At 40.4% G+C, this 21,165-nt stretch overlaps 1 protein-coding gene across 6 annotated transcripts in view; it reads left to right on the top strand.

Annotated features, from left to right (window-relative positions):
* The first annotated feature begins 1,987 nt into the window (after positions 1-1,987).
* EVI5 (ecotropic viral integration site 5) overlaps positions 1,988-21,165 on the top strand; it is a 70,778-nt gene continuing 51,600 nt past the window's right edge. Inside the window, exons 1-6 of one of the 6 annotated variants that reach the window (XM_066555315.1) lie at positions 2,277-2,350; positions 12,068-12,119; positions 12,375-12,604; positions 16,550-16,739; positions 19,691-19,915; positions 20,878-20,952. In XM_066555315.1, coding sequence (XP_066411412.1) covers positions 12,111-12,119; positions 12,375-12,604; positions 16,550-16,739; positions 19,691-19,915; positions 20,878-20,952 — 729 coding nt within the window. In that variant the 5' untranslated portion in view covers positions 2,277-2,350; positions 12,068-12,110. Of the gene's footprint in view, positions 2,095-2,242; positions 2,351-12,067; positions 12,120-12,374; positions 12,605-16,549; positions 16,740-19,690; positions 19,916-20,877; positions 20,953-21,165 lie in introns of those variants that run through there. The other 5 variants (XM_066555314.1, XM_066555310.1, XM_066555313.1 and 2 more) reach the window with 5 other exon arrangements.

Below are 21,165 nucleotides of genomic sequence, written 5' to 3'. Positions count from 1 at the left end.
TTAAAAAAAATATTAGTTTGATATAAATAACTAAGAAAATTAAAGAAAAAATAAATGTTTACTATATCAGGCAAATACCAGTGTGGTTCCTACTTGGTAGGGACCTGCCAGCTTCAGAAGTAATTTAACTGTCTGAAAGGATGTTGTAGCAAGACGGAGATTTGCCTCTCCTCCCTGGCAACCAGTGACAAGAGAACATAGCCTCGAGCTGTGCCAGGGGAGGTTCAGATTGAATATCAGAAGGAATTTTTTCACTGAAAAGGTGGTTAGGCTTTGGAAGTGGCTGCTCAGGGAGGTGGCATAGTCATGATCCCTGGAGGAGTTGAAGAAATGGCTGGATGTGGCACTTAGTGCCTTGGCCTCATTGGCAAGGTGGTGATCAAAGGTTGGACTCAATGATCTTGGAGATCTTTTCAACCTAATTGAAAAATAATTCTGTGATCTAAGAATGAGTTTTATAAACTTCAGAATTCTATGTGCTTTTCAATTAGTACAGGAAGTACCTCTAGCAGAGCACATTTTTTTCCCCTCCCCTCTGGCATATAAATCCATAGTCTTCAAAAAGTCTGCTGTTACTACTAGGCAATTACCTCCATGACAAATGCCTCACAGACAATGGTATCATAAGCAAGATATGTTAGTCTTTTTGTTAAACAAGGAAAAACAAAATCAATTTCTTGTTCTTCTCTGTAAGAAGGCTTTTTACTCCTCAAATAGCTCACCATGGCAAAAGTCAGCCTGTTAACCTGCCACACCCACATACTTTCTGGCTTATTGCCACCCTGCAAAATGGAGACCCCAGCTGGGTTTATTAGCCCCACCCCAGCATCCCTTATAAATTAAGGGTGAATGGCTCCTCTGGGTTTTTTTCCTTCTGGCTTTTACTGGCAATGTTTGTTGGAAGGGTGACCTCTATTCATACACACTCTGAACACGTTAAGGTAAAAGCTAGTATATTCAATGTTTTAATGAAGTACGTTTTATTCATGTCACATTGATAGGGGGAAAAACATTCCTTTAATGCTATTTCTCAATTTGTCTTGTATGTGGTATTTTTACTTAGGTGTGTTCTGGAGAGCAAGGGATCAAGCAGGGGTTTTAGAGCAGTGTCAAGTACTTATAAGTCTCTTGGACTGGCAAAACCGATGCTTGAGCAGCATCTCCTGCAAGCAGGACAAATGCTCTCCCTGTTTGTCTGCAGAGGACTCAAGGCAGTGAGGCTGTTGTCTGTGACTGGACTGACCTTTGTGGTCACTTATAGTAATTGTTTCAAATCATTTTGCTGTTCTTGCAGGAGTGACCGCCTTATTTCAATGAAAAAAGTTTGGCTGAAGGCCTGGCGATAGCCTATCCCTGCTATTGCTGCATACTTTTTTTTTAAGAATGTATTTTTGCATACTTGGCTATGAAGTTGTGTTGTAGAGTACTGTATGTATTCTGGTAGGGTTCGAATTACTTTCATAAATATTTTTAAAATTATTTATTACAGGTCTTGTTAGAATTCTTCCAAATGAAAATTTTTGTATGGTTTAGTCTAGGAGTCTTTACTCACTGTAGAATGACAATGGCGAATGGGCTCACTATTAGATGGGGAGCTGCTCCGGGCAGACAGTGTCTCAACTGTTTGTGTAACCTAATCGGCATCTGGCTGAAACGTGTCAGACAAATGAGCCTAGGGACGGGCCCGTGTAGCCCGAGGCGGTGGCGCTCCCGGAGAGCGCGTTACCGTACGCAGCTCCTAGCGCAGAGCCGGCGTTATGGAGATGCCCGGGCAGACACTCTGATCACACCAAACCCGGCTTTCCGCCGAGCAGGGGCCTCGCCTCGCGTGGCGGTGGCGCCGCGGTGGCTCCGTGCCGCTGCCGTGAGGAGCGAGTGCGGGCAGCGGGGACGCCGCGACCCGGGCCGGCCGGGGGCTCGGCTCAGGGGCCGTGCGGAGGCGGCGGCGGTGACACAGCGGGCGACCCGCGCGAGGGCAGCACGCGAGCGACCCGCACGCTGCAGAGCCGGCTCGCCGCCCGGCCTTCCAGCGTACGGCACCGGGAGCCCCGAGACCCGCAGGGAGAGCCGTGGCACCGTCCGGGAGCAGCGCCGGTGGGTTCCCGCCGATAGACCCGCGGGCTCCGGCCGCCCGCAGGCTGCACGGCGAGGCAGAGCCGCCGCCCGCCCCTCCCGGGGGGCCCGCGGGGCCGGAGCTGCCCCTCGCGGCGGCTGCGCGCCCAGTGCGCCTGCGCGCGGCGCGGACAGGGACGTGGCCCGGGAGCCGGGGCCGGCGGAGCGGGGCTCGGCGGGGCGCGGACGCCGATGCCCGCACGCGCCGCCGCTTCCCGCCGCGGGCAGCGCTCCCAAGGTGAGGCGCGCCGGGCGCGCGGCCCCGCCGCGGGGGGCGGCCGGGCCCGGGCGGGGCGCGGCGATCGCGGCCGTGCCGTGCCGTCCCCTCGGGCGGCGGCGGGGCCGAGCGATGCCGGGGCAGCGCCGGCCGCCCACGCCCGGGCCCTCCTGGTGCCGTGGGCGGCGGAGCGGGCGGCGCTGCCGGGTGGGGAGCGTCCGCGCCGGGCGGGGTGCGGGAGGCCGCGCTGCGCGGCCCTGCCCGGCTCGGGGGCCGCGGGGCCGGCGTGTCCCGGCCCCTCTCACCCCGGCCCGGCGGGACACGGGTGGGCAGCGGGCACGGTGGAAGCGCCCCGAGGCACCGGCCGGGGGGACTGGCCGCGGCTCGGCGAGCCTCCGGCGGCTCTGTCTGCAGAGGGCGAGTTCTGCCTTGGCTTATCGGCGGAACGCCGGGCCGGGAACCCGCGCGTCTGTCGTTCTTGAGCGAGATAATTTTCTGTTTTCAAATACGGTAACTCGTGCTGCATTAGCCTGAACGTGATTATGTAATGAGGGTAAAAAGTCGATAATCATGTTCTGGCTACTTACATATTCCAGGTTTAGTTATTCAGTTATGGCCGTGCTTCTGTGCTTCCATGTAACACCTGCTAATCGTCAGCATTGATAAAGCAGTTTTGTGGCAAAGGAGAAGTTGGCTTATACGATTTTCAATTTCCAGCGTGAGCTGCCATTAACACTGCCTGCATCAAAACATTGTACTCCATATCAGTCTAGGATAGCTTTCTTTTGCAAAGATCACATACAAAAGACATAGAAAGGAGACACTAATACAGAGGAGGACAGATAATATTTAATATGTTTTACTTATCTCCAAATTATTTGCAAAAAAATAATTTTTTTAACTCCCTTTGCTTCGTGTACCTAAAAGAAATGGCAGTTGGGTCTTGTTTGGTTTACTGGTAGATAGTATTAAAATGTTTTTATAAATGTGCCCATTTATTTCTCTTCCCTTTCCCAGTGTGAGTTGACAGCTTTGATCACAGCTCTGTGTTTATGCTTATAAAGATTTAAGGCTTATTTTGAAATGCATAGATGTGAGTTCTTTCTCAAGGATTAGGAGAGGAAATAGAGACAGCCAGTGAAAGAAGGGCATGATCAGAAGGAAAGCACTCAGTATTATGAGTCAGCATTGCCTGAATTTTATCAAGTGGGCTGATAGCAGCTGTAGTGATTGTCACTGAGTGTCCATCCAGCCCCACAGTACTTTGAAGAGGAACAGATGTTTGGAGAAGAAAGCTTCAACAGAACAGCCCTACTTCCTTCCCTTGTCTCTTCCTACACTCCCACAGGTTGAGGCTTAAGCACTTCTTGAGCTACAGCTAGTGGCGTGGATATTTTGTTTTGATAATGTTGGTTTGTATGGTTGGGTTTTTTGGAATTGCTCTTCATATCTTTGTCTTCTGTGGACTTGTTGAATTGCTGTTGAACAAGTAAGCAGGAGGTGGTTGGAGTAGTTGAAGAGATAGGAGAAAAGCCCTTCTAGATTTATGGCAGAAGAAGGGATGGAGAAAGTGACATGCCTAAACAGTTACTGTCAGTTTATTTTCTGGGTAAGACTGATAGTAAACAGAGAAGTTCTAAAAATGGGAAGACAAGTCCTTTGTCACGAAAAAACTTTGCTTTCATGCTTACTTTGCTATTTCAAGGTTCAAATATCACAATTTAGAAGGAGGAAAACAGCTGAGTTGGGGGTATGCATACTTAAGACTATTTACCCTTTCTTACTCTTAAGTTTTCTTATCTTGTAGAAAAAAGAAATTCTAATGCTTAAGAAACAGACAGAATGTAACATTTGCATATAATTTTAAGTGTCAAGTGCATAGTTTATAAGAAAAAAATTCTTTTCTGGTTGATCCAAGAAACAATAATAAAAACTAACCCTGAGTTTATGAATGTTGCTTTCTAAACCAGCCTATACTTGGCTTGATTATAGACTCTTAATTCTTTTTTGTGGACCCAATTAAAACAGTAACAATTTTAGAAAAGGCAGATAGTAAATATTATAGTAATATGTCATTTAAAGTAGTGAAATGGGTTCCCTGAAATTCTTGACTGTGTCACTGAAGTTTGTAGGCAGCGTGCTGGATTCATCCTTGTGCCTTCCATGTTTGTAACACTGCCCATCACGTGTTGTAGTGTTTGGGTTCCTTTAAGCTGGGAATACTGTCTTGCTTTCATTGTAGTGATCTCTGCTCAAGTCTGTCCATTGCAGTGCATCCTTTCCTTCTCCAGCCAGTGGTGGTTGCATGGAATGGGTGGTTGGTGATGGATAGAGCCTGGGTCTTGCTCTGCCTCTGCTCATTTTACATGTGGCTGTGATGTGCTTTTGTCATGTATGTGTGTGCACAGAAGCAGTCTGCTCAGAGCAGAAGTGATGTAGTGAATTGTCACTTTTCCATAATTAGTCTTAATGTCATCTAACTGCTAAGAACTCTGGAAACTATTCAGTTTAGCCATCCAGTGGTGTTTTGGGGACAGCCTAGGAAGTGTTGAGCCTGCTCTAGGGTTCAGGCAATGGATCTCCTTTCAGTCACAATGACAGTGATGATGATGACAGCGTGACTGTCAACTTTGTTTGCTAATTGCCTGTAGGAGTGATCCTCCCCAGTCCCAGTGAGGCAGCTGTATATTTGGGGTCAAAGTAAAATACTAGGGTGGGTCTTAATTCTAGACAAGAAGAAAGGTGGTGTGATAGAATGACTGTGGACACCTATTTTGTCCTAATTTCCAATTTAGAAAGCAGCCAAAAGCCATCATCAAATATCTTTTTGCTCTTTTGCCTGAGCAAACCTTACCTTTCTCTGGTGGGTTATGTTACTTTATCATCTTGTCTGACCAGTATTGCTTTTGCTTCTATGGTTCAATCCTTTGAAAAAAAAAAAGAAAGAAAAAATCCAAACTTAGTATTTTGGTAGTAGGCTGTGTTCATGTATTCTGCCATATAGTAAGCTCTTGATCTTCCCAATCTCCTGAGTTTTCTTATGGCCTGTTGTCATGTCTAAATCTTAGTGATTCTTAGCATAGCATTAAATATCTGTTTGATGACATCATAACGTGATCTTAGAATTCTGACTCATCAGTATCTTATACTGCATTAACTATGTATTTTTTTTTCATTGTTTTCATCAGGCTGGCAGATGGGGTCAGTCTTTCAGTAGTGGATTGTTGTTGTCATAAATTACCCTGCACTTGTAGCTAAGATGTTAGAGGAGTTTACTGTTAATTTTTGTTATAGAAGGCTAAAACTATCAAATGTCACTTAAAATGGGTGTGAAAAGTTATGAGTTAGCCAAAACCTAACATTTTGAACGTGTACTGTTGACATAACTATTGTGTAGAAGTTAGTTTTATTTGTCTCACTTTTCATGCATTCTTCTGGATTATGTGTAGCTCAAGCAGTGAACTACTTCCAGACATAATAAAAAAGAAATTCCAGCTTCTATGCTATCTGAAACAGCAGAGCTAAAACTCAATATTCATTGAGCAAAGTCATTTTTTTCCTCCATTAGAATGCATTTCTGGTGGAACTTTATGGGTTTAGCTGAAGTCTTAGTAAGTATTTCCCAGCCCTTAGGAGAAAGATTTGTCCTCAGTCTTTCTAAGACAAGATTGCAAAAGCAAGTTTAAATTCCATGATGAGATGTGTTAAGTTAAAATGGACCTGGGATTTTTCTGTGAACTTCTTGGTGTCAGGCTGACACAAAAAATCATCTGTATTTCATTGATCTCCTTTCGTTCTTCCTCTGTTTTGAAAGAAGTAATCAGGCCCTTATTTGCAAATAAAAGTGCAGAAGTCAGTGGCCAACTAATCAGAACATAACTGACTTCATTTGATGATGAGCAGATACATCATTTCTCTGAAGAACCATTTCCCTTTTCTTTATTAAATATCTAAGGAGAATTAGATTTCTCTGTCCTGTGCTCAGAGAAGGCTGCTGGAGTGCTATTACAGGCTTGAATAGCATGGAGGGAGACCCTGCCACAGCACAAAAGCACGCGGCTTCCAGTTATGCTGTAAGTGCTTGTGTAGGCAAGTCATGGCTATGGTAAGTAAATTAGTGGGCAAAATTGAATGTTACTGCAGGACCTCAGATGTTGGCATGGATTGTGTTAAAAGAATTGACTACTGATGTTTGCAGCTGTGTTTATATTTGCTCTGTTTACTGGATAGCTTGGACACCTTTCCTATTTGGAAATTACTAATTAGTTATGCTTCTCACTGCTGAAACTTTTACATTCTATTTCTTGTCTGTCAGCAGCTGCAGGTTGCAATGAGTTGTAGTTCACAAGAAAGGCTGGCTACCAGTCAGTCATTTACAAACTGTTTCACTTTGTAACTGATAGAAAGGTGGCCTTTTAGCTGATCGTTTGAAGGAGAGGAATATCCTGAAGGTGAGGGTCTCACCAACCTCTGTCATGTGTTTTTTTTTTCTTCTAGGAAGTAATTAATAAAGTTTTAAGTGTGACCATATTGCATGAGGGACATGCTTATGTTCATTGGTTTCTCCATTAAGTCTTATTTCATACATCCCTTTGGGAAGGGAACTGTGCACAGCTTGGTAAATGAGAGATGAGCATTTTGGCTCTAACCTGCACATTGTGTTTATCTGGTCTCTGTAAAAAGGAGCATTAGACCTAGAAAATTCTTGAGCTGCTAGTATGTAAACCAAGTTGCATGGAATGGTAAGTTTTCATATATCAGATACTAAATCCTTTTAAACTTACCAATTGAACTGCTTGTAAATTTTGTATCCTTTTAAATGAAGAGTTGTGTTAAAAACATTGATTTTGATTAAGGGTCAGTGAATGTTTAAAAATAGGACTCAGTTGTTTCTCACTTCCAAAATACGGACCTAAAGCTTTGAGTAAATTTAACTGCATTTGTGCACTTTTGTTTCTTTCTGTCCTAATGCAGTGTAGATGCCAGACCTGCCTCCTTTCCAGGAGGAAGCTAGGCTTTGGGGAATGAGTAGGAAAGTAAAATCTGTAGAAAGGAGCTATAATTATTAACGTGTGCTTTGGAGTGTGTTACTCTTTTGTAAGCGCCCGATGATACTTGAACTCCAGTTAAATAATTGAGTTGCATTTTACTGAAAAGTCAAAAATCCCTTAATCTTCCAATCTACTGCATTAAAAAACTTGACAAGCTTGATTTTACTTTAGCTGGTTAATGTGATTGTTGCCTCTGTTTTGTTAGCCAAGGGGATGGTCCTTCAAGTACGTGTGTGTGCCATTGACATGCTGAACCTCAAATACAAAGAATTTTGCATACTGAGGTCTAAGAGATCAAAGGAAGTTTTCTGTTAAAGGTTTTTTGTGTTTTAGTGTAGTCCATCAGTATTTTCTCTTGCAGCTTAAATTTTATACAATCTAAAATGTTAGACTGCTTTATCTTCTTGTTTCAGAAAGACTTGGAGAGCTAGTGTGTATGAAGTGAAATGGAAGCTAGGGAATGGTAGCCATGATATTCCTAACTATTGTTAGGTTATATCACAAGAAAAATCAGGAATATGAGCATAAGTGAGGACTTCTCACCCATGCTTTGGCAGAAATCAGTTATGACTTTTTATTGTAAAAGACCCAAATAAAGTTTATAGTGAAGCCATGTTTGAGCCCTCAATTAGGATTTTAGCTTGTAAGGGAGCATGATAGCTGGCTGACTCACCAGCTACATCTCCTGCATGTGTCATTGCCTGAGTTGGTCTAATTTGTTCTCCACATATTAGAATGCTATTAACTTGGAAGCAGGAAGGAGACTGGGTCTATGGAATGCTATAAAACTGGCTTGAAACCACATATACAGTTTCAGACCCAATTATATCTGACTTCTTTTTGTATGTAGAGTAGTATGGAGATTGCTTCCTGTATTCTGGAAGTTCCCATTTCTTTCTCTTTTCATGAAGAGATGAAATCATTGAAACAAATGATACATACAGTAGTGTTTGTGTAAGGCTTGCAGTTATTTTTACTTTGTCACGAGGTTAGAATAATTGAGACAGTATTTCAAGATATCTGTAATCTTTTGGGTAATCAAGATATCAAGATACAATTGTTTGATACAAATGTTCCTTAGGGAAATGCAGGAAAAAGGTAGTAAGCAAATTCAACATGTACAGTGAAATACCTTTTTAAAAGAAATCTAAATAGACTTTTTTAGAAAAAACAGGTTTTGTCTGGCAAATGCAAGTACAAGGAGTGCTAACATAATTAGGCGTTCTGGAAGGTGATGCACATTACCTGAGTATTCTCAGGGAAAGACGCTTATACATTTGTGTGGAATGTTGCAGTCTACCTTTAGCTGGCCTTACTTAAAATATTTTCTATGCACCCTCATTACAGTATTCCTTTGAGTAATTTGGAAAACTAAACACAGTATTGTATTCCTCGTGGTAATAAAGCCCTGTGATCATCAGCTAATTAAGGATACTAAACATAAAGTTGAGATACTGAATTTTATATATTTTAGTTGGCTTATATGTGTGCCGCATATCATGCATCTGTGTTTAGTATCAATATGAACATTTATTATCTTTGCAATATCTTAGAGGATGTAGCAGACAGGTCTGTGTCTTGCCTGATTGACTTATCAAGTGGCTGAGAGTTGCTGGTAGTTCTGTTTTCCCAGTGGAAACTGTGTAAGAATACAAAGTCTTTGGTAATTAAGTCTTGTGTCCCCCCATCGTTTTAAAGATCAGTGTTCAAGCTCAAAATTCACACCTTTCTTTAGGAGGGATCTGCATGACTTTAGGCAGGCAGAAGCCAATGAATAGTTCCTGTGCTCTGGGTTCCTTGGCAAGCTGGGAGCAGTGTAGCTGTTAATAGGATTGGGAGCCTGAGTGAGTGTGTCTGCTTTGGAGCTGGGAGATGCCTGCTCAGTTCCGTGTGTCCTCCTGCACGGGGTAAGGAAGATGTGCCCCTGCCTGCTTGTTTCCTGACCAGCCATCTTCAAGGGAAGGAGTGGGCTGGAAGTGGCATTTTTGATCAAAATCTAGGATAAATTGACAGGTTCTTGAGTGATCGCCCTCCAGAGGAAAAGCACATTTTTACAATTGGTTGATTCTATCTTTGATCACACATCAATAATAATTAGTAATAGCTTGAGCATCCTGATGGTGTTCTTGATTGTGTGGCATACATCCCAGCCAATGTAGGTTACCTTTGTACTCTTTAAAGGTAACTTGGATTTCAGCATCCAAAAAATGCTGGGAATAAGAAGGAAACCAATTCTCTTTGCTGAGGTGAGTTGAGCAAAGAATGCTGTTCACTGGGACTCCCAGCCTGGGCTGGTCAGCTGAGCGGGGATGGAGAGCTCCCTGGACCTGGGAGGTGTTGGCACTCGGGAGCGGTCTGGGCTCGAGCTCTGTGTGTGTCAATGGTTTCAGATAGAAGGCTAGAAATAGTTTTGGGGTACTCATTCTCTGATACATTCTAATGCACCTCTGAGCTGCCCTGAGAAACAGTATTGTTAGGCACATTGTTTTGACTGACTTAACTGCTGTCTTGCATGGTGTTCTTGACCTTATATTTTTTTATATTCTTCACACAATTGGCTTCTTCACACTTTTGAGTTAATTTTAATGCTCAGTGATATATTGGTGAATGAATGTTAGCAAGATTCTTGGTTTCTGTCCCTACACCACCCCCCCTTCGGTTGTCTTACTGTACAGTATAAGCCTCATCATTTATAGGCCAGATTGACCTTGAATTTTGTTTTATGCCTTAAGTCTTTCCAGTTACTTTACTTTGTGAAAAGATAAAAATTGAATGTATGGGTTTTTTTCCTGTTTGCACCACATAGGGTATTACTCAAAATCATTGCTTTTCTAATCCTTATACCTAAGATTCTTAGAGCTGTGACTCCTAAAGCCTGCTGCGTATGGCTGTAATTTTACTGTGTTAAGATTGGCCCTGGTTCTGCCAGCATTTATTTTTGGAATTACTTGTGATATTTTAAGCAGTTTAAAGCCTTTGAGAAAATAATCAGTCTTAAGTGAGATGTATGGGTTACCTTCATTATAATGTGATTTTATTCAAAGTGAAACAGCAGTAATTTATCCTTTCATGGCAATAGTGAATAAAGGATATAGACTGAATGAAATATTAATGCATGTATTAAACTTAGAATTTTGAAACCTCTAGTAATTTTCATTCCTTTCTTTTATAAAATATGGTGTCAAATGCTAGTGTTGGAAGCAATTTTTTTTTCAAGATTATATTTAAAAGATATGTGTTAGGATCTTTGTGTTTTGGGTTTTTTTCCCTTTTTTCTTCTTTTTATATACCTGACTTTTGCTGCCCGACAGTGACAAGAACCAACTGCAACCTTTCTGATACTTATGTTGGTATCTTACTATCCCCACCTGTGGTTTGCATCCCTGCCTCTGAAGACTTCCAGCAAAATTTGATACCATTTTCAGAATGAATGCTAAGCATATGGAAATTGGAAATTTCTTCTAGGAGAGCTCTTAGGTGTCATGTTGTTGTTGGAGAGTAAGTGGGAATGTTGATTACCACATGTTTGGGTTTGGCCTGTGTTGTTCTGCTTGTTTTCTGAAGGCTTTCAGTGGGTCTTCTTTTTGATATGAAGGGAAAATAAAATACTGATGGATTTGATTGACAAGAAAGTTCTGTGTAGCATTGTATCCAAATAAAAGCTTCTGTTTCAGCAATCAGTCACTAAGTCTATATATTGTGCTTCAGATAAATGCACAGTGTGATGAGCTGGAGTGTTTTATTTCTGTTGAAATTTTGCTTTAATTAGATTCTATTGGAGGATCTTGGGAAGGGATTTTTCTTCCCTGTAGCTCAGTGGCTTTAGTATCTTAGTAATTATTTATAGGCTGTACTGCAGAATTCTTTGTGGCATTGAGTAATTCAGTGTTTTGAGGAAATTGGCAAAGTTCAAAATAGTTACCAGCAGCACCGCTTCAGAAGTTCCTTTTAGCCTTGGTTTTGCCAAGTTTTAACATTTGCTAGGCAGCTGGCTCTTGCTCTAAGGTGCACCTGGATTTCCTCTCAGTTGGGCTGGGGAGGGATTAAACTCTTGAGTTACTGTGTGTCAAAGCCTCTCATTTTCAGATGCTGGAGGGAAGCTCTAGTGAGGGTTTCACTGGAAGATGCCTCCAACAGCTGCTCTTCTGTTCATTGCACTGGTCAAGAAGTACCAGCAGATAATGATCAGCACCAGTTAACCTTTGCTTTCCCAGGCCCACTGCTTTCCTGACTCTAGCAGTACCTCTTGCTTTTTCCCCAAAACCCTGGAGTCTGTCCAGGCACTGGCAGTGGGACTGGGGATCAAGAGCACTTGTAGGTGTGACCTGAAGAGAAAGTGAGGAGAGAAAAGAGGCAGCAGGGTGATGCCTTACTGTGAGACTTTGAGCTGTTGTGGATTTATGGGCATAGATTCTTGGTGACTGCTTTCTGCACTCTGGCAATGTAGAGGATTCTTGGTGTACATCAGAAATGTGGCACCCCTGCTCCTTGTCCTGGCACTTTAGGGATTAGTGAAGGTGAGCAGTGGGTGGTCTGGGGGGTTACACTGATATTCTGCTTCAGTGTCTATCAGTAAAGTAGTTGATTGTTTCTATATCTATATTTCTACAGTTTCTGTGCCATTATTTTAGTTTATCAAGATGTTTTAAAATAAGCTTTTATTTCTATTTATTTTTATAATGGAAAGTCGGAGCTGATCCTGGATCCTGTGGTATTTCTGTACTGCAGAGATGAGCTCTGTGAGTATACATCAGGAGTTTCTTGGGGTTTGTCTTTGTGGATTAGCAACATACTTGCATGTTCCTTCTATAATACTGTATTGCTGGTGATGCTTGTGTTACTTCTGACAGCCTTGGGCTCCTGGAGAAATAAATAATCTCGGTGTTGCTTTGTGCATATTGTATATTTTTTCCTCTGTTGGATGCAGCAGGTTTGCTGGGAAAAAGGAGTTTAAAAAGGACAACTTTTGCATCCTGTTCTTTGTGTCAATACAGGTGGCGACAGACAAGGTTGCAGGCAAGCTGAGCTCCACTCTCTCATGGGTGAAGAACACGGTGTCGCACACCGTCAGTCAAATGGCCAGCCAGGTGGCGAGTCCATCTGCCTCCCTCCACACCACATCCCCCTCCACCACTCTGTCCACACCCGCCCTCTCACCATCCTCACCAACACAGCTCAGCCCTGACGACTTGGAATTACTGGCGAAACTTGAGGAACAGAACAGGTGAATGGAAAACTTTTTGCTTTTCGAAGTCCAGTAATGAGACTAAAATTGGTTTGTTGCAGTTGTAGCGTAGAGGCTGTTAAAGGGGAATTAGTTAAAAGTTTAATGGCACTGCGCTTCAATTTGAAAGCCCAAAGGTTTAAGAATTTGTATTTTTGTGCTGTGTTTTTACAAGTTATGTTTTTGTGAAACTCTAGAAGGTGTTTTTCTCTACTGTTTTTACAGGAGTGTTTACAGCTGCCTCTAACAGTAAGAAATTATACTATGATTTTTAAAACATCCAATTGAAAGTAAAGTATCCCAGGGATGAGACTTGTGTAAAACCTTCTTACCTTCTAAAATCATAACTATAATTTCTATCAATTTCTTGAAATCTTAAATCTTTCTCAATTCTTTTTTTTCCCCCACTTTTATCCAATTCTTGTTTCAGCTACATAACCTGCTATGTAGAGAGACCAGAACCATGTTCAACCACCTTCTTACTATTACACTAGTGGTGCCTGATGCATAATATCTTAAATTAATTAAAAGTAAATTCCTGATCAGTTTTTTTGTGTCCATCTTGCCTTTTTATGTATAGAAAGAGTTTTCATGGTAGTCTTTCCATATGCCTATTTATCTGCACCTTGTACAATTGAAGATGCAACTTTCAGGTGAATCAGTTGCTCTTGATGTGTGCAGTGATGCAAATTCACAAGATCACTAAGAAATGAAATTGGACCATAGAATTTCTTAATGCTGAATTTCCAGAAGCCATACTCATTTGCACGTTTGAGGCAGGACTCCTAAGTCATCTGTCCTTTTGCAAAATCTGGTTATATTTGACAAGTATGTTTCAGTAATTTTTGAGAGGTTGGCTGTTAACAACTTGAGCTCCAAGTAGATTTTTAGACTTGGCAGTTAGCTGCAGGGCTTTGTTACCTACTGGAGATGGCTATCCCTGAGCTGTAGTGAAGGTTTGATAATTTAGCTCAAACTAGCTTCTGTTCCAGCTTCTATGAGAGTGCTGGCCTTTGCACTGAAGCAGTTGAGGTACTCTCTTTTTGATTGGTTTGGGTTTTCTTTGGAGGCTTTTTGCTTTTGGTTTTTTTGGTTGGTTGGTGGGTTTGGGGAGAGGAGGTTTTTTGTGTGGTTTTCTTTGGTTGTGTTTTTTTTGTGTGTGTTTTTTGTTTTTTTTATAATATTCTTATTCTTGGTTGGGAGGGGTTGTTTGGTTTGGGGTTTTGTTTTAGTTGGTTTGTTTATTTGTTTGGTTTTTTCCCTGCTGAGTCACTTCTGAGGGTAGTAACTTTCAGTGGAGGAAGCGAGTAACTGGGGGGAGGAGAGGCAATGCCTGTGTGTCACCAGGCATGTCTTCTCCCATGTCTGCATTCTGCAGCCTGGTAGCACCACAATTTTAAGGGAATTTCATACATCTGTCCAGATTTTGACAATAGAAGGAAGCTTCTAGAACCACCTTATACACTGTTCCTTGTCTTCAAAGATGAACTCCATTTAATTTTTGCTGTGCAAATGAAAAATTATCAAAAGAAGCAGAAAAATGGTTAAATAGCGCTTTTTTAGAAAGCTAATCTGCATTTAATCTGAGGCTTTCTAGTCTGTTCATGACTAGAACAACCAACTTGTATTTGAAAAGCAAACTGTTCTTTGGACTGCTTATCTCTGTTGGAGTGTAATGTCTTTACATCTAGAGCCTTCTCATAAAGGCTTGCAGTCAGACTGCTTGGCTTGGTGAAAGAACGTGAGCTTGGGCTTTCTGTCTCAAGTCAGCTTTCTTCATTTAGTAAGTCAACTAGCCAGTCTTGTCTGGTTTTATTTCCTTTTAGCCAGACTTGCTGTTAGTCCCACACTAGTATTGTGTGTGAATTCTATTTGGAGCCTGCCCTATCCAGTGTGTCCTTGCTGGTGAGGTACTGCCCTTTAATGCTGAAATTCGATGCTCTTTGCTGGCTGCACTGTAGTTTGAGAACAGTTTGCATCTGCAGTTTAGCACAGTGGCACTTTGTTGACAATTGTACTCTGTTCACAGGGAACCATTCTTTCTGCTTGCTGGAAGAATTGCTGCTGTGGATGTTTGTAAAGTTTTGGGGTTTTTTGTAAGCTTTTTTGTCAGACGGAGAATATGAATTAGGTAACAGTTAGAAAAGGGAAGAACTCAAATTGTTTCAAGCTATGTCTTGTAGCATTCTGTAATCTAATTATACTGAAAGTCCCCACAGAATAAAGAGGAAGCTCAGTCCAGAGTCCTGGTGGAACAGTTTGGCATTAGTAAATCATTTATAAAGTTTTAAATGAAAGAAAACAGTGACTAAACGTCACAGAACTTGCGACTTACTGTGAACAGAACTTCCTGTTTTCAAATCTAAGGACAATGAGTTTATCCAGGTAAGGTCTAATTACAGAAACTTAGTATAACTTCTACAGAAACCTGTGAAAACTGGAAGTGTCTTATTAGAACTTTGTTTTTATAATCTTAATGTTTATTCTATGCTTTTTCCTCTGTGATTACTTTGAATTTGGTTTTGAGCCATTGTCTTGGATTGAGAGAGTTTCAAACTAACTTTTCATTATGGATCAGTATAAGCCAGGTTTCTAAACATTTGAAGTGGATTTTTAAAGTATTTTCTTTAAAACTAGATTTTATGCATTCCATTAATAAATGGAAAATTATTTGAATTTTTTAAAATAAAATCCCAAATGAAAATTTGTCTTGAAAAGGCTTTTTTTTCCTTTTTTTTTATCATTTAACTCTTCCAAACAAAATACTGCTGCAGAAACTGTGCTATTTATCTTAATGAGTTAAACTACTTTTTCCCTTGCTTTCATAAACACCAGTAGGTGAAAGCTGGGGACATGGAAAGCTAGTATAAATAACTTCATTGTAGCAGAGAGCTTAAATATTGTAGGTATTTCTGTATTATTAAATATTAGGTATTTCTGAGATTTCTGTACCATCTCAGATACAATATCCTTTGGGCTACAATTTGTTAAATATCTAAAACATAACCTGACCTTGCTGAAATGCTGGGGAATTAATTTTTGTACTAATTTTTGAGAAATTATTCAACTACATGACTCTGATTTTGGAATTCTTAGAAGTTAAAGCACAAATGAAACTCATGGTATAGTGAAACACTTCCAAGTCAGTCTGAATTCTTGCTCTTAACTAACACATGGTCCAAAAAATTTCCCCTGCTTATGGGGCTCTATATTAGTGGAGGATAAACAAAGCATTGCCTTCTTGCCAAGTCCATGGCCACAGCAACCAGCTCACAGGGAGGTCTCCTCAGGAACTTGTCTGACACTTGACACACCTTTGTTTGTACTTTGCTGCTGGGCAGCCCCAGAGGTTCTCACGTTTGAGCTCCTCACTTTAATGGCACATTCATTAGCTCTACTAGTCACTTGTGTTGCCTCGTCCTTGGGCTGCAGGTCTGGGATTTCTCCCGTGCCTTTATAACACTGTGTTGATTTGTGAAGAGTTGTCAGCAAGCATCAGTTGTTTTAAAATTGCTTCAGAGGTTTTAATTGTTCTGTTTTTATTTATACTGTCAATTTTCAAAAAGTATAATCAGGTAGACTTATAGGAGGTTAATTTTTTGTCTTCTAAATGACTATTTTTTAAGTTCTGTGACACTTGATGTTATTATTGAGAATATTTAACTTCCTTAGGTTTTCTTTGTGAGTCTGATGTATGACAGCTGTGGGTGACATTTTTATCTGTTTCTTAAAATGCTGCAGTGTGAACTGTTCTATCTGCGGATTTACTTGAGATCTCAAGAGAAAGCAGTAACATTGAATGGTTCTTTTCACATTTAATCCAAATGAATGCTGGTGAAACTGTTTCACTGAACCTCTTGTGTGTTCTTTGTCAAGAAAACAATTAATAGTGCCATCCTTTGATTAGAAGAACTTGAATTTGGTTTTTGTGTGCTTTCTTTGCAGACTCTTGGAAACAGATAGCAAATCCTTACGATCAGTAAATGGGTCAAGAAGAAATAGTGGCTCTTCCCTTGTATCTAGTTCATCAGCTTCTAGCAATCTCAGCCATCTTGAAGAAGACTCGTGGATCCTGTGGGGGCGGATTGTGAATGAATGGGAAGATGTACGGAAAAAGAAAGAAAAGCAAGTTAAGGTAGTTGGGAACTGGTTTTTGGATTTATTTTTAATGTGATATAAGTGATACTGTTTTATCTTTGTGATGGGCTTATTCTTTTAAAATTAATATGTAATACAAACTTCCAGTTGAATCTTTCCATCCCTAAGCCTTGGTACTTCCTTTGTAACCTTCCTGTGTGCTGTCACCCAGCAAATGTCTCCTGCTGAAAACCAGATACATTTACTGTATCCTGAATATGAAAGCTTTCAGTTTACCTCTGATGAGAGATTTCCATGAATGCAGGGATGATTAGCTTCATGTTTCCAAAAATGGAATTACTGAAGATCAGCAGAAGGGCATTTGATAGCTTGATGCTCTGATTCCATATGTGTATGCTGTATAGTGAGCAGCTCTCTTTAAAGCATTTTTAACAGGGGAGCTGATAATTCTACTCCAAGGTTACAATGAGTTTAGGTTTTGTGCTTGCCAAGTATGTTGACCCCAGAGATGACCTTAGGCAGAAGAACACATAGTTTCTAAATTCTGGATGGATTGGATGAACTTTGTCCAGTGTGTCCAGTCTGGGTTAGTCGTGGTCATGTACAGAAGTGGGGTTCAATTGCACTTTAAATTCAAACCAAAAAGCATTTAGTGCATTTGAACATATCCATGTTTCAGTGGCAGCAAGCAGAACAGCGTGGGATTTTTTTGTTAGCAGGCAAGTCTGTTCTGCTTTGGTTCTTTATTGGCTGTAGTCTGCAGTTTTATGTGCAGAATACAAATGTGTCAGGGTCTTTTGAACAGTTTGAAATGTGTGTCTATGAATAGGTTGTGGGAAGGCAGAACAATGGGCTAAAGTAAAGTATCTTTTGTATGGAGCAGTTGTGAAGAGAACATGACTTGAGAGAGGAAACAAGGGAAGAAAATGAACTAAAGATTTCTTGCTTGCATAGGGAAAGCAGTTTCTGGAACGGTGTTCCAAAAGGCCGTTAAAAGACCACAGGAATCTGGCAAGAGAAAGGAAAAGTGAGGTGGTAATAAGAAGACCTGGTCAGTTAGAATTTGTTTGAACATTTTCAAGTGTCACAAGTGTCACTTGTTTTTACAGCTGCCCAAGTCCAATTTGAGGAGTATTTGACTAACTTTCAGGGAATATGTAATTATATTGCTGACTAATATATTGAAAACAAGCCACATTTTCATTTGCTGTTAAATAATTCTCAGTATTTTTTTGTTGAAAGTCAACCTTAACTGTGAGTCTGCATTTATGATGGAATATCAGAACATCCACATCTATTCCCTGATTGTGCCAGTAGGTAAATAGGTAGCAGCATAGGTGTCTTTTTGTCCTGGCTGTAAAAGCTGGTCTTAGGTTATTAGAAATCTGGTAAGTTTCTACATTTTAGGCATAAGTGTCTATACCTGCCTCCAAAGATGATGTGTTCCATCCTTTACATCTCTCAATTCACTTCAGAACTTGCTTCTTGTTTATGGAACACTTCTGTTTATGGAGTCCTGCTGTTCAGTTCACGTGGCATGGCCAGTAGATGTGTTTCCTGCTGTTCCTTTTAGGAAAGTTGGAGGGGTTAACTCTGCTATTCTGTCAAGAAGGTAGATTAATGACGCATTAGCAAGAAGTTTCTTGCTTTATTAGTGCCCTTGAGGCTTTAGATGGCTGATGTACAGTCCAGTTGTGTTGTTGGCGAAGGATAGGTAGATACAGTTGTGTAAAGCTGATGTGTTAGGGTTCTTGTCTTGGATTGGGAATCTTTTAGGAAAAACACCTTGGTGTTATGTTGTAGACACGAGAAATAGTTGGAGTGGCATTACTATGGTGGTTCTGAAGAAGGATGGGTTGAGAACTTAGGGATATTCACAAATGGAGGTCAGTGATGCAAAACTGCAGCAGAGTTTGAGCTTAAGAAAAAACTTGAAAGGAAGAGTCTCTTTGAAAGTTATCAGTGTTGCATGAATTAATTGTAATGTTGGAGAAGTAGGAGAAATATGTGGAGCAAACAGGAAGAAGTGGAAGCTTTGCAGAATAGGAGGTTACTCTAGCTTCAGAATAAATAATAATGAAAGAAATTAGCCTTTAGGAGACGGAATACTTGATAACAATTCTTAAGGTACAAAAAGGAAATAGTCTTGAAGAGACAATTTTCTAGGTCAGACTGATTCTAGTTGCAGAACATACCACCAAGAGCCTGTTAGATTCCTGAATAATGCTTCTTTCTCAGTTTTCAGATCAAGCAGCAAGACTTCTTGTCCTTGTGATTTCTTAAAGGACAAGTAACAGGTTCTTAGCTGTACTCATCTGGGCATGTTTGAATTGTATAATACCTAGCAGAATTTTTTTTCAAAAGCTAAAGTAAATTTAGTTAATTTAGTAGGTGTAAACTTAATGTTTTCTTGGTGCAGTGTCTGAAACTGCATTTAAATACTTTCTTAAAAGATAACTTGAAATCCTGGCACACCATAGAAATTGGACACAACTTGTCAAGTTTGTTAAATGATAGCTGTACTGTGCAATTTTTTTGTTGCGGTTGACTGTGCTACGGTTAGTTCTACTTTTTGTCATTTACCTATCTTGGAAGTAGTTTTTAGTCATGATTTCTTAGGTCTCAATGACTATGAATATTATTAAAGGTGTTATCTGCAGTAATCTTTCATGAAATATAGACATTGTATTAAGTTCTGTTTAATGGAAGTTCTTGTATAAAATTATTTGAATATTCTGTTTTTCACATAGCTTTCCATGGGTAAGGAACTATTTTCAGTAGCTAATTTAACCACTAAAAATGATTCAGAGACTGCTTACTTTTGTGAACTTAATAATCCCACTAAATTTGACATTATAAACTGTATGAGGAGTTTTTGCCATGATGTATTTTTTTTAATTGTGAGGAACTTGATTTCAAGCTGTTTTTTCTCTAGGTTTATTTTTTGTAATATTTTCAGGAAATATGAATTGTCTTTTTGTGCCTTAGGAGCTGGTTCGAAAAGGGATACCTCATCACTTCAGAGCAATTGTTTGGCAACTTTTATGCAGTGCTCAAAGCATGCCAATTAAGGATCAGTATTCAGAGCTTTTAAAAATGACATCTCCTTGTGAAAAATTAATAAGAAGGGACATTGCTAGAACATACCCTGAGCATGATTTTTTCAAAGAAAAAGATAGCCTTGGGCAAGAGGTCTTGTTCAACGTAATGAAGGTGAGTTGGTATTTCAGCCCTTGAGAATGTATTAGCAAGAGCATGCACCAGCTTGGATTGCCTTGTATATAGAGAACTTGCACTGGTTTCATGTGTTAGGAGGTTTTTTTTAAGCCATAGACACTGGGATAATTTAACAAATCCCATTTTAGTTTCGATGGCATTGCTGTAAGTTTTTTTATATCTCACAAGGTAAAACCAAGTTGGCATTAAAACAAAGCCACATGCTGACTGCTGATTGTGCAATGGAATGAAGTGTGCCATGAATTAAAGTAAACAGTGTTGCCCAAGACAAGAACATTGGCAATCAGAGTTAGTATTCAGTGTGCAGGTATTTCTGAAGTGCACATGGCAGGCACAAGCTAATGTGCAGTTGTTCCAGTGCCCAAACATAAAATGAAAATGCCAATGTAGCATTGTTTGCATCACTTAGTCTTCACTAGAGATTAAACTTTGAAGGTCAGACTTTTCCATAGAACATGGTTTCAATGGAAAAGTTGGCAGGTTTCCAAACCATAGTAATTTCCATAACTCTAAAACAAAGATGCTACCTGCACGGAGATCACCACATTTCATCCATCTGTAAATAAAACTGCAACACATATTTTTTCTGAAGACAACTTGTTTCATTGTCTGGTCTGTCTCCTATAAAAGTAGTACTTTGTGAGATTTGTATGCCAGTGGTCTCTTTTATCTTTTACCAAATTCCTGTAGTTGAAAACTGCCTGTGTTTTTGATAGGTATGCCTTAGTTTAGCTTTGTATGTATGTGCTCAGAGAGCAGAGTTTGTGGCAGCAGGTAGAAACTAGAATGTCTGACTAGAATTTCTGGATAGGATGTCTGCCCTTGTTGGATTTGGGGAGAGGAAGAATAAGTTATTAGCAAGATAGCAGGATAAACCATGATTACTTTTTATTGATAATGAGGTTTTAATTGTTGATAGTTTTAACTTTATTTTCTAGGCCTACTCTTTGGTGGATCGTGAGGTTGGATACTGTCAAGGAAGCGCTTTTATAGTTGGATTACTGCTTATGCAGGTAAAATATTTAAAAATATGTGAACTCTTTAAATCCATGCTAGAATGCATAATATATTGTGGTGGTTTATTGGGAATTTCTGCAATACTTTTCCTTCATAATTTTGTTACATTGGAGCTGTCAAGGGCAGGTGTTTAGTCTGGAAATAAAATGAGATTTACTTTCTGTCATTCTGTTTGCCAAGGTACTTGTATTGGAGTGGGAGAATGTATT

This window comes from Molothrus aeneus, chromosome 9 (assembly GCF_037042795.1).
Source record: "Molothrus aeneus isolate 106 chromosome 9, BPBGC_Maene_1.0, whole genome shotgun sequence".
NCBI classification, from domain to species: domain Eukaryota; kingdom Metazoa; phylum Chordata; class Aves; order Passeriformes; family Icteridae; genus Molothrus; species Molothrus aeneus.
The sequence above is the reverse complement of the archived record's forward strand: the minus strand, read 5'-3'. Positions and strand labels throughout refer to the sequence as shown.